At 44.0% G+C, this 15,442-nt stretch overlaps 1 protein-coding gene across 3 annotated transcripts in view; it reads left to right on the plus strand.

Moving 5' to 3' along the window:
- The first annotated feature begins 974 nt into the window (after positions 1–974).
- STK32B (serine/threonine kinase 32B) overlaps positions 975–15,442 on the plus strand; it is a 349,362-nt gene continuing 334,894 nt past the window's right edge. For 2 of the 3 annotated variants that reach the window (XM_007190965.2, XM_007190966.2), the window contains exon 1: positions 975–1,219. In XM_007190965.2, the coding sequence (XP_007191027.2) occupies positions 1,168–1,219 (52 nt within the window). In that variant the 5' untranslated portion in view covers positions 975–1,167. Of the gene's footprint in view, positions 1,220–4,539; positions 4,577–15,442 lie in introns of those variants that run through there. The other variant, XM_007190967.2, reaches the window with a different exon arrangement.

Genomic DNA, 15,442 nt, shown 5'->3' on the forward strand with positions numbered 1-15,442 from the left:
TCCTGGCTACCAGGCGCCTGGGCGGGCAGGACTGCACCTCGCGGGTAACCTGCGCGTCCCTCAGGGAGCGCCCTCCGAGAGTCCGCGCTCGCCCCACGAGAGCTTTGGGGCACACCCATCGCATCCCTGTCATTAGCATCACCGTGCCAAGTCTGGGCTCCCCAGCTCCCGCCGCCAGGACCCCACCGACCCAGATGCGAACCGCCCTTAGTTCAATTTCAGGGGACTCCCGAGGCCCACGCAGAGCCACTCCTAGGGAGAATGATTTGGGGCAAACCACGCCCCTTTGGGAACTCAGTTTCCACTGGAGAATGAAGGGGTTAGATTGAGTCCAAAAGGGTACAGACTCTACTTTCACTCATTAAACATTTAGAAAAACATTAAGAAGGAAGAGCGTGTGTTGCTGAACTGGCAGACACACCACTGCCCGGGTCTCAGTCCGAGTGGACAAATAAGGCCAATAGGGCGTCCGGGGGTCTCCCTTCGTAGCCGGGACCGACTAACTACTGACCGAAGAGCTCCTTTACCCCTGAACCTCTACCTGACTCTAAAATGGGCAACAATGCTTTTTCTAACCGTTGGGTTGTTGAGAGGTGACATGGGATTGTGTTTATAAAGCTCTTGACTGAGGCCCAGCACACAGTAGATGCTCACGACTCGCTTCCTGCCTGGAGGGAGCGCCCCGACTCCTCCGGGCCGACGCTGCGCTCAGCTCCGGTGGGTGCAGCGGGGAGGCGGCGGCCCGCGCCCTCTCCTCCAGGCCGCCCCTAGGGCTGCGCTCGCCCGCTCGCCCCCTCTGCGCAGCCCCCGCCCATTCCCTCCTTCCCCTCCTGCTCCTCCTCCTTTTCCCGCGCCGCCTCCGGTCTCCCGCGTGGAGCGCGCCTCGGCGGCCCCCGCGCCGCGAGCTCCAGCGTTCCAGGGCGGGCGCGGGCGAGGGGCGCGGCGTAAGAGCTAGCGTGGCCAGGGAGCGGCGGGCGAGGCGGGAGAGCGCCGCCACGGGGACGCCCGGGAGGAGGGGGCGCGGTTCCCGCCGCTGCGCGGCGCTCGGCCCCCTCCGGCTCGGCGCGCGGCTGCAGCCTGGGCTGGGCGCTCGCAGCACATTCCGCACCCGCACCCCGGCGGCCGGGCATGTAGTAGCGGCAGCTGCGGCAGCCGCCGCGGCGGAATATGGGCGGGAACCACTCCCACAAGCCCCCGGTGTTTGACGAGAATGAGGAAGGTAAGAGGGCGAGGGGCGCCTGCCCCGCGCCGCCCCCTCGGGCATCGGCCGGGCATCCCTCCTTCCAGCACCCTTGGCTGAGCGCCGGCTCTGTGCCCGGCCCGTGCCGGGCTAGGGGCTTCTACCGAGGCAGCAACTCCTCGCGTCGGTTCCCCTCAGGGGCCCGGACGGTGCCGAGCGCGAGCCCGGGCGGGGGATTCCGAGAGGAGAGTGAACCCGAAGGCTTCACTTGGAGGAGCAGGAGGGATGAGTTGACTTCGGAGGCGAGTCTGGATGTTGCTTGGGCTCCGGGGAAGCCGAGGTCTCCTTTAGAGCCCGAGGCTGAAGGAGGCGTTGTGTGTGTGTGTGTGTGTGTGTGTGTGTGTGTACTACGCATTTGGTCTTGTGCACGGGCAGGTTCCATGCTGCCCCCCTCATTCGCCCAGGACAGCTTAGGGAAACTTTTCTTGATTAAACTCTGTGTCTGGGCGGAAGGCGTCCCGCTGTTGGCAGCCTCCCCGGTGGAGGAGTGGTGTAGGCGGTCCAAACCTCATCTAAACTCCAGAACTGGGTTCTTGTGGCTCAGATCGGTAGAGCTTCGTATTTGGAATAGCAGAACCCCTTTTCCAGCGCTGTGTGTCTGTGGGCAACTTCCTTAACCTCTCTGAAACCTTTGTTTCTTCACCTAGGAGAAGAGACTTATGATAACTGCTTACTACCTTAGGGGGTCGTTTGAAGCTTATAACCACTGTTAATTCATGTGAGAAGTGCCTTGTAAATATAATCAGTTACAGAGCTCTGCACAGTGTTGTTTATGTGTTAACTTTGCCTCTGAAAGCTCGGTTTCCTATTGCACTGGTTTCTCCAGTCTCCACTGTGCCCCCAAATGACAGCCAGGTCTACTGAGCATAGTCCTGGTTCCAGCCAGTGTTCTGGGGCTTTACATGTCCTCACTCAAGCCTCATGGCAACCGTATGAGGTGGGTACTTTTGTTGTTCCATTTTACAGTTGAAGAAAGAGTTGTGTCCTAGTCAGAGCTGGCTTTGAGGCTGGACAGTCTGCCCTGGAGGCAGTGCTTCTTGTGCCCAGGAATAGGCTTGTGGGCATCAGTCATGATCTCTAAATCTACCAAGGCTGTGGGTGGTAGTCAAACGCTCACCCTGGCAGTCCCTCTGAAAAGAATACCTGAATACAGTCAATGTAATTGAGTCAGGCCCATTTGGTCCTTTCTTAAAGGAGTTCCTAGTCTAGTGGCACTGAGGACCATGCATGGTGATAAGGGCAGTGAGTGGGACCAGTGCAGGGGCTTGGAGACCCAAAGAAGGCTAAGCCCTTCCTGGTTGTTTAGTCTGGAGCACAGGTAGATAAGGAGCCAGGAGTGGACAGATAAGAGGTGGCCAGGTGGGTGGGGGAGGCTCTTGTGTATCCCAGGAAGCATTTGGACACCATGTAGCTGAACTCTTCCCCAGTCAAGTTCATAATGACCCTGTATTGCTCTATGAAAGTCAAAGTGATCTTGACACTTAAATCAGTATTTAAATATGTGCTCTGCTAGGGACACATCCTGCTTGGGGTGGATGTGGGGCAGGCCTGTCCCTTTGGGAGAACTTCTGTCCTGTGAGGTTACATTCAGGGGTGCTCAGACCCTATGAGAACATACACTCATTGACAGATGGAGAGGATGACTTGGGCCAAAAACTTTCTGTTCTCAATCAGTCAAAGGTTTCCTGTCTATTTTGGGGAACGGACCTATATTAGTCTGCTCAGGCTGCTATAACAAGATACCCCAGATGTGGAACTCCCTGGTGGTCCAGCGGTTAGGACTCTGCACCCTCACTGCCGAGGGCCTGGGTTCGATCCCTGGTCAGGGAACTAAACTCCCATAAGCTGCGTGACATGGCCACAAAAAAAAAAAAAAAAGAAAGAAAGCATTCACAAGATACCCCAGATGCTTAAACAAAAGAATTTGTTGTTGGTGGTGGCTTAAACAACAGAAATTTATTTTCTCACTGTTATGGAGGCTGGAAGTCCAAGATCAAGGTGCCTTCAGGGTTGGTTTCTGGTGAGGGCTCTCTCCCTGGCTTGCAGACAGCCTCCTTCTCCTTGGGTCCTCACATGACCTGTGTGCTCAAGGAGATAGAGAGAGATCTCTGGTGGCTCTTCCTCTTCTTATAAGAATGCCTGTCCCACAGGGTTAGGGCCTAACCCTTATGACCTCACTGAATGCTAATTATCGCCTTAAAAGCCCTCTCTCCAAACATAGTCATGTTGGAGGCTAGAGCTTCAGCATCTGAAGTTTGGAGGGGACACATTTCGGCCCATAACAGGATCCTTTGATGAAAGCCATGGACTGCTTTCCCAGAAGAAAGCACAAACGTATGCATCACTCCCAATTTTAGAGGTTCGTGGTACTAGCCTGGGTCAAAGGTCACACTTTAGGTAATATTTTAGTGTCTTTCTCTTTTATTTGCAGAGGAAATTTGCTTCCCTTATATCGACAACTGTCTCTATCCTTTATCCCAGAAAATATGCTTTAAATATCTATTGGCAAAATAGTTATATCTGGCATAGCCAACCTTTTGATTTTCCTGCTGTTGTTCCTCATTCCAAAAGTGGTCGGGCTCAAGGTCAGCTGCCTGGTTGAAATACAAGGTTAGGACTCTCCTCATTTTGCTGGCTTCCAGCTCAGTGAAACATTAACTTGTTTGATTTTGCCAGCATATGTCTCAATACCTGTGCAAGTAACACACTGTAATTTGCCGCCAATTGATTCGCTTATTTCATAGGCATGTACTGGTCGTCTTTTCTGCACCCACCCCTGTGCTGGGCAGCAGGAATATGGAGAAGATGAAGGCAAAGTTCTAACCCTCAGGGAGCTGGCAGAGCAGATAAACAGCCAGGACAATGTAAGAGAGCTCAGGGGACTGTGGTATCCTACAGGAGGTGCCCTAACCCTGGGGCAGAGAGGAGGGATCAGAGAAGACTTCCTCTTAGACTAAGTCTTGAAGAAATGATAGAAGTTCCCAGGAAGGAGAGGTTGGTAGTTAAGGGAAAGGTGTTTCAGAGGGAGGGAACAGAATGTGCAAAGACAGATGGTAAAGAATAAACATGGCTCTTTGGGGAGATTGTGGGGACTTTAGTACTCCTGCAATGTGGTGTGTGAGGCTGGAAGCTACAGGAGATGAACCCTGAGTGCTGGGCTGGCCTTAAAGGGCCCAGTGGCCGTGTATTTGGAATTGACCTTATGGACATCTGTAGTCACAGAAGGATTTTAAGCAGGGCAGGGACATGGTCCGGTGATCGAACATGCTCTCCCAGACCAGAGCTGCTGAGTGGTTGAAGATGCAGATACCTACGCAACCAGAACGAATCTGATCTGTAAGTAATTTAAAGCTAAACTATAGCTGAAAATTTGCCATTGTGTAATTGTACCATAACTGTCTACATTCTGATGGCAAACATTTAACTTGCATCCAGATAGTATTAAAAACTGTAACTTAGTGATGCATTGTGTGGACTCCTTTTCATACCTAATTGGGAATCATTATCACAGCTCAGCCAGGGAGGTCTCAGAATCTGCATTTTACTAGAGAGTTTACAGAGGACCTCCGGAAAACTGCCCAGGGTCCCGTGGCCTGTGTATGGATGAGCTGGGACTCATGAGTTAAACACTCAGGCCTGTTTAACTCCAGAGTCTGGTACCTAACACTGTTTTCTGTACCACCCCTGAGGACCTACAGGAAAATTCATTCCTCATAGATATGTAGGACCAATGCAGAATGAGACTAGCACACAGATGAGGCTGTGATAGAGGTCTCTTTATGCAAACGTCTATAGGAAGATAGTAACAGTGCATCCTGACAGCACTTGATCATTTACAATAATCAGCTACCATCTTCAAAAAACATTTTGTTGAGCTGTCATATCATAATGCAAGTTCTGGGAATGAAAGCAAAATCATCTCCCTTTCCAAATTCGTGTCAAAATTGTTTTTAAGTTTTTTTTCCTTTACCGTCCTAATCTATGTCTAGACATTTTTACATAAGGGTACACTTGCCACACAAAATGATTTCTGCTTTTTCTCTTAGCATCATGTTTTAAGTAGTTTATGTTGCTATAATGTCTTCAAAATTAATATTTTAATGGGCTAGGATATTCCATCTGATGGAACTATTGTAACTTACTTAAATGTTTTCTTGTTGTTAGACATGCAGGCTGTTTTCAGTGTTTCATCTTTATAAGTAAGTTGCCTGAAAATTTTATACGTAAAGCATTTTTCTTCTTTTAAGTGAATTCCTTAAAATGAGGTGCAGTGAGTGAGATTATTGGATCAAAAGGATTGAATAACTTCTAGGACTCCAGAAACATGTTCTTAAATTATGTTTCCAAAAGGTTTTTTTTTTTAATATCAATGTTGTATCAATTTATGGCCTGTACCCACATTTGAGGGTATCAGTTTCACAACCTTGTAAACAGCTCTGGGTATTCTCATTTTAGATTGTTAGGAGTTAAAGGAACATTTAAAAAGAAATGTAACTTCTGTATTATTGTTGGGCCAGGTAACTTCACATGCAGCATAGAACATGAAAGCATCTTCTTGGTTAACATAAATATACAACAAAAGTTGTTTAACTCTGGGCACAGTCAGATAACAAAGGCAATTTAAAAAATCACTCCCTAAAGTTGCAATCATGCTTTACTTGGAGATGGTCTTTTGAACCTGGGGTGTCCCTGTCATTGTGATTCACAAAGTGGCTGAAATTTCTTAATGGGGCAGGATTCACTTCCAACTTTGTCTCAACTTTTTTGAACTTGGGGCAAGCTCACTTAATGTTATACATTGCTTTTCATGCTTGTACCAGTTGTGGCTTGTGCAAAAGGTGGAAACCAAACATATTCTGAGAAAGTTTGGAATTGCTTTGACTGCACTTTGTTCTTTATATATAGAGTACGTACAGAAGTAGAGGCTGGAGAGAGGCCATGTAAGGGATGTGGGCTTATGGGCTTGGTGTCCATATGTGTATCAGGCATGTGTGTGTCTAATGCAGGAGTCTAGAATGTAAAGCTTAGATTTTAAGATCTACACCTCACTTGAAAGTTCATTTTGATTTGTCTTGTACATGGGGGATTAAGAAAATTACCATAAATCAGTCTGAGATGGTTAAGTAGAAATGAATTGTAGGATGCATTTATACCTTTCAACCCTCCTAGAAAATAAATATGGACTTCATAAGGATAAACCATGTATTAATCATCTCTATAAAGTCAGACATAAGTATACACACTAATGGATTTCATTGACTATAACGTACACACTTTCCCATGTTTTGACATTTCTGAAATTGGGATGTGCTTTATGATCACTGCTGGTCATGGTGGTACTTGTGATGTAATTTTATTGTTTGTACATGGTCACAGTTGTTCGTACTACCATGATATATGAAAGGTCTAAAGGAACTCTTTTAAGGGATGCGAAAGAATCACATCGTAGGTTAATTGGCAGCATTTCTTCCTTCTTGGTGGCACATAAAGTAATAGTGCATTTAATGTGGATGGCACCTGAAAGCAGATGGAATAGAGCATGCCAGCCTCCTTCAGCTGCAAGTGACAGAAAAGCAACATGAGTTCCTTTGAAGGGAATTAATTGGCTCTGGCCACTTCTCATCACTTCTATTCTGGTCCAAGCCAGCGTCACCTCTCTTGCTTAGGTTATTACAATAACTTCCTTAACTGGTCTGCTTACTTTTTCCCTTCCCCTCTTCTTGGCACCTCCATGCAGCAGCCAGAGTGATCCTGTTAACATGGGCATCATTTTTCGTGCATTGGTCTCTTCCTAAGGAGTTACAAGCTTCTTAAAGTAGGGATGTGGTGTGATTGATTCACTGCTGTGTCCCCAAGCCCTAAAACACCTGGAACATAATAGATGCTCAATAAATTTTTGATGGACAAATCAATAAATGAATGAATGGAGGTGTAAGTCTCATCAGCTGTGGCTGGAACCAAGTTCCTGAATACTATCATGAGAAATCTTCCTCCTTGGATTCTCTCCTCTGTGTGACTGCAAGCAGGCTCTCTCCTCATGAGGCCCTTACCACCCCCAGGCTCACAGCCTCACAACTCCAAGTGTGGAAAAGGGAGTATCTTTTTCACCATCGTTGCAGAGAACATTCCAGGGTTAGTTCCGGTGGGTTCTCATGAGGTCTTGGGCCATTCTTGCACCAATGGCTGTGACCAGGGAGACTGAGGCTCTAACTGGCCGGGCTGGATCTCATGCCCACCCTTGGATTCAGGGGGTGGCGTTGGTTCCCCTTGAGGCATTGGGACTAAGAAGATATGTGAAGAATATTCTCAAGGAATATTGGAGTATCAACAGAAGAAGAGAAGTGGACCCTGGGTCAGGCAGGTAAAAACAAACAGAAGCATCTACTCCAGTGACTATTATTTTTGTGTTCCTTGAAACATGGAACATTCCTTGTTTATTTTGTTGCATATCCACTTCTGCACTAGACTGTGACTTACTGAAGAGCAGCAGTTCTTTCCTTTTCACCTTGGTGTCTGCAAGGCCTAGAATGGGGCCAGTGAAGGCCTATGGCAGCTCTTTGTTGAATGAGAGATGAAAGTAATAACTTATTGGGGGCCAATTTCTTATATTCTTCTGAGTTCAGAAGCTGTTGAGAAACAAACGAAGAAATTTCAGGTGTATTATTAATAAAGTTGGCTTGGAGAACCGACTTGGATTTGAGTCCAGAATGGGCTTTCTATTCTTGTCCCTTAATTTCAAGCTTGAGACTTGCTTGGGCAGAGCATTGAGTCTGTAAGGTGGGCTCTGGGACCGTGGTTCCCAGTCACAGAGAAACCCAAGAAATTTCCAAAAAATGGCAACCTGTAATGATCAATGGATATCGGACTCTTGTATGTCATGATTTGGGCTATCACTTCTCTTCCCATGGAGAGAGAAGGCAGATCTTTCCCCTAGTGCTTTCTGGGTAAGACAAAAATCCCTCTTTTATGGGACAGCAAAAGGGTGGAGAGGGGAGATGGCTCTCACGATATGAGCTGGAGTGGATAGGGTGTTAGGATGGCGACAGGATTTATGATGAGTCTTGAGGGAACGGTTTAAATGCCTTGAGAGAAGAAGGATCGGTATTTTAGAAGATCAATCAGCATAAGCTAGCACTGAGCTTAGGCATTCTCCTGAGAGAATTGGGAGGAACAAAATATTCTTAGAATACTCAGTTATCTAAAATCTGGGCTCTGAGCTATTACGGACAGAGATGGAAAAACTGTTCTACAAAGAGCAGTGAGAGTCCTGACACCCTAAAGGGATATTCTCCTGCAGACAACAATGGGGACAAACAGTTTAGGATACCAGGGGAGAATTGTGCACCAGAACTACCAAGAAGAGAAAATCAGGCTTATTAGCCAGAGCCAACCAAGGAAAAAGTGAAGACCGTTATTGTTACTGATCCTCAGTCTAACTCCTTTCAGCCCTTGGTTTTTCTGACCTTCTTGGAGTGTCCTTATTCATTGAGGAGTCTGGCCTCTGGTTCCTGTTTCCATCTGTGAAGTCAGTAATATAAATAGGCCCCATTCTCTCAATGTGGGGCTTTACCACTGTTCACCCATATCCCGTCCCTGTTTATTTCCATGCAAAGAATTGTCCTTCCTTGTCCAGTTGCAGTTCTGTGGGAACATGTGACTTGCTTTGGTCAATGTGAGCAGAGGCAATGTGTGTCACATCTTGGAAAAAGTATTGACGAACTAGGTGTCACTTCGTATGTCTCTAGCTCTGGGCAACCACGATGTTCTGGATGGTGGAACTTACTTCAGCCTGGTTCCCAAAGTGAGTGCAATGTGGAACGGAGGTCACACTGACTACCAGCCCACCTGACCTGGGACATGGCATCAGTGAGACAGACACTTCTGCTTTTTGAAGGCACTGAGATTTGGGGCTGCTTATTACTGTAGCATAACACAGCCTGTCCTGATTGGCACACTTACCAAAACCAGCTCTCCCTCAGGTGGAGAGCATTCACTATTTTACAGTTAATTATTATGTTAGCTGTATTGTTATTGTAGATACCCTTTATCATGTTATTTTCCTTCTATCCTGATTTGCTGGGAGGTTTTATTATCAATGAGGGTTGAATTTAAGTAAATGCTTTTTCTCCATCTGTTGAGATAATATGTGGTTTTTCTCCTTTTTCTTTATCTGAGTAGGTGAAGAATCAAATTTTTAGAGTATTCTTAAATAATAAATCAACCTTTCATTCTTGGCATAAAACCCACTTTCTCATGATGTGATATATTATTAGATTTGATTTGGTAATATTTTGTTTATAAATTTTTCATAAGAGGATATTATGAACAGTATGCCAATACATTTGAAATTTGGATAAAATAACTACTTTGGAAAACACAACTTAGCAAAAATAATACAAGGAGAATTTAAATATTAGAATAATTCTATATCTATTAAGGAATTGAACCTGTAGTAAAAATTTTCTTGTAAAGGGAAGTCTAGGCCCAGATGTCTTCATAGGTGAATTCTTCCAAATGTTAGAAATAATAATAATGATAATCTTCCGCAGACTCTTCCAGAGAAGAGCAAGAAAGGGCACACTTGTAAAAAAATTTTATTGAAGTATAGTTGATTTACAATGTGTTAATTTCTGCTGTATGGCAAAGTGACTCAGTTATATATATTTATTCTTTTTCACATTCGTTTACATTATGGTTTATCACAGGATACTGAATATAGTTCCCTGTGCTCTACAGTAGGACCTTGTTGTTTATCCATTCTATATAAATTAGTTTGCAGCTGCTAATCCCAAACTCCCAGTACTTCCCTCCCCCACCCCCTTAATGTCTTTATTAGTTTTTTAAAAAATAAATTTATTTTAATTTTTGGCTGTGTTGTGTCTTTGTTGCTGCACGTGGGCTTTCTCTAGTTGTGGCGAGCAGGGGCTACTCTTTGTTGTGGTGCGTGGGCGTCTCATCGTGGTGACTTGTTGCGGAGCACGGGCTCTAGGCATACGGGCTTCAGTAGTTGTGGCTCACGGGCTCTAGAGCGCAGGCTCGGTAGTTGTGGCGCATGGGCTTAGTTGCTCTGTGGCATGTGGGATCTTCCCGGACCAGGGCTTGAACCTATGTCCCATGCATTGGCAGGCGGATTCTTAACCACTGCGCCACCAGGGAAGCCCATCTTTATTAGTTTTTTGTATCAAGGTTATATTGGCCTCATTAAAATAATTTGGAAGTATACCATTTCTTGCAATTCTCTGTAAGAGTTTGTTTAGGATTGTTATTATTTCTAAGTTTCACATGTATTGGCCAAATGTTCATAATATCTTCTTAATCTTTTCAGTGGTTGGAGGATCTGTAATGATATCTTCTTTTTTAATTCTGATTTTGGTAATTTGTGTTTTCTCCCTCCTTAATTTATTTTTTGATTGGTCTTGCTTGGGTTTATCAGTTTTTTAAATTTAAAAATACCCTTGGCTTTCTTAATTATTATTTGTTTGCTAATGATTTACTGGTTTATGTTCTCATTTTAATTTTCTCCTACGTACATTTTGGTTTAACTTACTGTTCTTTTTCTAGATTTTTGAGATAGAATCTTTGATCATTGATTATATTTACTCACATATTCTGCTCATTATTTCTTCCTTCACTTGGAAGTTTCCATTGGAATTATCTTCATTTTGCCTGAAATATTTTCTTTAGCATTCCCTTTAGTGTATGACTTCTGGTGACAAGTCTCACTTTTTATTTGTCTGAAAATGTCTTCATTTAAACTTTGTTTATGAATTATTATTTTTCTGGATATCAAATCTGTATCGGCAGCTTTTTCCTTCAGCATTTTGAAGATATGATTCTATTGTCTTGTGGTTTTTATTGTTTCTGATTAAAAGACGATTGTCAGTACTATTTTTTGCTCCTTTTCAGCTGACATGTTTTGTCTTGCTGCTTTTAAGAATTTTATATTTTGCTATAAAATTTAAATCAGAAATTTAATTACGGTTTGCATAGGTCTGGCATTCTGGCCATTACCTCTTGCGGCTCTTGCTTCTTCAATCTGTGCTTGAGTGGCATTGTTATTTTTGCGGGATTCTTATTTTGTCTTCTAATATCACTTCTGACATTTTCTTTCTCTTCACATTATCAAACTCAAATTGCACAGATATTAGGCCTTATCACTATGCCTCGTATGGCTCTGACAATATTTCCGTATTTTAAAAAATTCTTTTCTTTCTCTTTGTTTTTAGTCTGAATATTTTCTTCTATCCTATTTCTTTTGTAATCACTTCAGGTCTCTCTATCTGCTATGAAGTATAACTTTCAAGTTCTTAATATTCATTGTTGCACTTTTCAGTTCTAGAATCACCATTTGGTTCTCTTTTATGGCTTTCACCTCTGCTGAAATTCTCAAAACTTGCTTTTTAATTTTTTAAACCTATCAATCACGTTTACTTAGAAGACATGTTTGATAACTCCATTATTTGGTAACCTTCTATTTTTATTATCAATTGTTTCCTTTTAGACATCTTTTGTTTTCTCATTTACCTGGTTGTTGTTTTCTTAATGACATGCTGGGCATTATTTAGGAAACATTATTTAGAGAAAGAATTTGAAGCTTTGGATGATGTTATGTTTCCTTAGAAAGGTTTTCTTTTCGCTTTTTGTAGGCATCTAAGCTGGAGCACCAGGAATCGCTTTTGATCTCAGTCCTCACAGAGATTGAGATGATGAGACGTCCTGTGAGGACAGTTCTCATCCATTTCATACTCATTGCTGGAACAAAGCCCTTTGGCATCCTTACGGGAAGCGCAGAATTTACCAAGCCTCTTCCTTTTTGGTAGACTCTGATTTTTAGTATGTGTCCTGTCCCTAAAGCCTGCGAGGGCTTCCAAACCCTGTTTGACTTCTCAGCCTCCTGAAAGGTGTTTTCAGATTTGGCAGATACCTCTTGAGGAAGAGTGATCTCAGTGCTGGACCCATCTCTTTGGCCTTTTCTTTTTCATCGATATTCAACCTGCAGCTCCTCACTCCTTTGATAGCTCTATGAGTCATTCAAATAGATTTTAAAATATATATTTTGTGCAGTTATCATTGTTCTTATTAGCAGGAAGGTTGACCAGAAACACTCCAGTCGACCAGAAGCAGAAGTCCTCTCCTCAGTGTTTATCTATGCATAGTGCCTTCTATTTTAATAATAAGCTCTCCCTGGTACCCATGTCACCTTAGGTCTACCACCCAACATGCCTCACTTTCACAACCATACTTACCCCCAAAACAGTCTTCTCTTGGTGTCCTCATTTTCTCATGATAACTTGGTCCTTAACTCACTACATTGGCTTCATCATTTCAGTGAAATAGCTCTGAGTAGAGTCACCATGATCATTTGGTTCTTAAAACTAGCATATGATTGTAAGTCTTTTCTTTCTTGGAAATAAGAAAATGAGCTCATGCATAAACTCATAATCCAACTGAAGAGTAGAGCCCGTCCTGTACTTCTGAAGCTCCCTGGGCTTCTCCCTGACTCCATCCCCTTTCCCACACTTTCTCATTCCTAACCATACAGTGTTTAATTGTTATTGCTTTATGAAATTTATAAAAATGGTACCACGTTTTATGTGTTCTTCTGTACTTTGCAGTTTTTGCTCAAGATTGAGTTTCTAAGATTCACCCACACTGTGTATAGCTGTACTCTCTTCATTTTCACCAATGTATAATGTTCCATCATGTGACTGCACTGTGAATTTTATCCTTCCTACTGACAGTGGACATTTGTACTCTTTCTAGTTTTTGACTATTATGAACAATGCTGCTATGAATAATTTTGTATATATCTCCTGGTGCACATACACAAGAATTTCTCTAGAACATATACCATTAGGAAAATGGCTGGGTCATAGAATAGGTGTATGTTCAACTTTGTTAGATAATGGCAAATTGTTTTACAAAGTAGTTGTACCAGTTTACACTCTGGTTAGCCATGTATAGACACTTCCATTGCTCTACATCAGCATTGTTGTAAAGAAATATGATGAAGTCACCAAATGCAAGCCACATTTGTAATTAAAAAATTCTACTAGTGACATTATAAAGGTAAAAAGGATTAGGTGAACTTAATAATATACTTTATTTACCCTAACATAACTAAAATATTTTAATTTCAATGTCAAAATTATTGAGATATTTTACATCCTTTTATTCATACTAAATCTTTGAAATTGGGTATGTATTTTACAGTAACAACATGTCTCAATTTGGACTAGCTACATTTAAAGTGCTCAAAAGCCACATGTGGCTCGTGGCTACCCTGTAGGACCACACACCTTTCCTTCCTTGCCAATATTTAGTGTTATGGACTTTTTCATATTTGCCAATCGAATGAGCATAAAATGGTATCTTATTGTTGTTTTAAATTGCATTTCCTCACTAACAGGTTGAGGTTTCTTTATATATTTCGTTCCCAGTTTTGTGAAGTGTCTGTTCATAGCTTTGTTAATTTTTCTTCTATAAGTCTGCCTTTTTGGATTGATTTGTTCTTTACATATTCTAGATAACTCTTCTTTGTCAGTTATATGTGTTGCAAATATTGTCTCCTATTTTTTGATTTCCCTTTTTAAGTCCTTTATGATGTTCATTGGCTGTTCCTTCTCCATCTTCTTTGCAAGTTCAGCCTCCTCCCCCTTGCAGTAAATCTTGGAATTCCTCAATACTGAGCCCTTGTACCTCTTCCTTAGCTCTCTGTACCGTCTCTCCAGGTGATCTTGCCAACCCCTACATGTTCAGTCACTCTGTACCAGTCTGAGTGCAGTCAGGAGACCAAAGCAATGTCAAAAAGGGAAAATGTAGTACAAAGGACTGTCATCTAGTCAAAAGGTTAACTTCGAAAAGGAGTCAGGACTCTAGGAGATCCAGAAGTAGCAATTTCAGGAAAACAGCTGCTCTCGCTAGGGCTGAGGGTGAGTTAACAAGGAAAGAACTCAGAAACCTAGAAGAGGGCTTCCCTCTCCATCTAGGCTGTTTCAGATCTCATTGGGAGGGCCTGGTTGTCAGAGGAACAGGCATCCTACTGGGTGGCACAGAAGCTTGCCAGAGGATGCTGGCTGCTGCTTGTGCAGGAGGGCTGCTGAGATAAGGGCTACCAGGTCCCCTGCACCCCAGCCTACTGCAGCACGTGGAAAGCAGCACACTGGAAGAAAAAGGGACGTCCGTCCCTTCCTCCCACTCTGGACAGGCAGCGTCTCTCTTGCGCCCTCTATTGGCCATGCCGAACATAAAGCCAGCTGGAAATAAATGTCCACAGGGTCCTGTCCAGTATCACAAAGCAGTGGATTTGGAGCTGAGAGACAGCACATGAATAACTGGTGCCTATTCCTCTAAAACAATGACTCAGTAATTTATTTCCTTAATTCACATTTCTCCTCTGGGCTCCCAGTCTGTGTGCCTGTGTATATATTTCCACTTGGATGTCTCAGAAGATTTAATACCTCAAATTCAAAATGACCTCAATCAAACTCATGTGTTTTTCAGAGTTTCCGAGCTTAGTGCACGGTACCATCATCTATCCAGTTGCAGGAGCCAAAATCTCTGAGGTTTTCCTTGATCCTTCCATCTCCCTCACCCGCATGAATCCAATTAGGCACGTGGCTGTGTTGAGTTTACCTCCCAAATATCTCCCAAATCTGCCCTTTCTTTCCAGCCTCACCACTACCATCTCCATTCAACGTCGCCCCTCATGGGACCCCTGTGCTGCCTCCTGACTGGTCTCCGTGCTCCCTCTTGCCCTTTCAGTACATCCTCCATCCAACCACCGGAATCACAGTTTTAAATCATGAATATGACCAAGCTGGTCCTGCTTAGTGGTCCTTAGTGGCTTCTTTGCTTAGTGGCTCAGTGGATATTTTTGGAGTGGATTTGTAATCACTGAACTCCCAGCAGCCCTGGGCGGCAGCTGGGTGGATGCAGGGTTGGGCCCTGGGGGGTCTGCAGGGTAGGCGTTCGCATGTTAGCTCGAAGGCAGAGGTAGGTCCCAGAAGGGAAGTGAGTCCCACACTTTGTTCCCAACATCAGAGCTGCGGCTTGATGCTCTTTCAATCACACTCCAGCTTCCAGCCCTGCTTAGAGATAGTATATTGGCCTCTGGGCTTATGTGTCTCTGGGACACAGCAGGCGCCCTGCCAGGTACACCCTGGAATCTTCCAGCAGGGAAGCCCTGTCCACAGCACAGTG

The sequence above is a fragment of the Balaenoptera acutorostrata genome, chromosome 5, assembly GCF_949987535.1.
Source record: "Balaenoptera acutorostrata chromosome 5, mBalAcu1.1, whole genome shotgun sequence".
Taxonomy (NCBI): Eukaryota; Metazoa; Chordata; class Mammalia; order Artiodactyla; family Balaenopteridae; genus Balaenoptera; species Balaenoptera acutorostrata.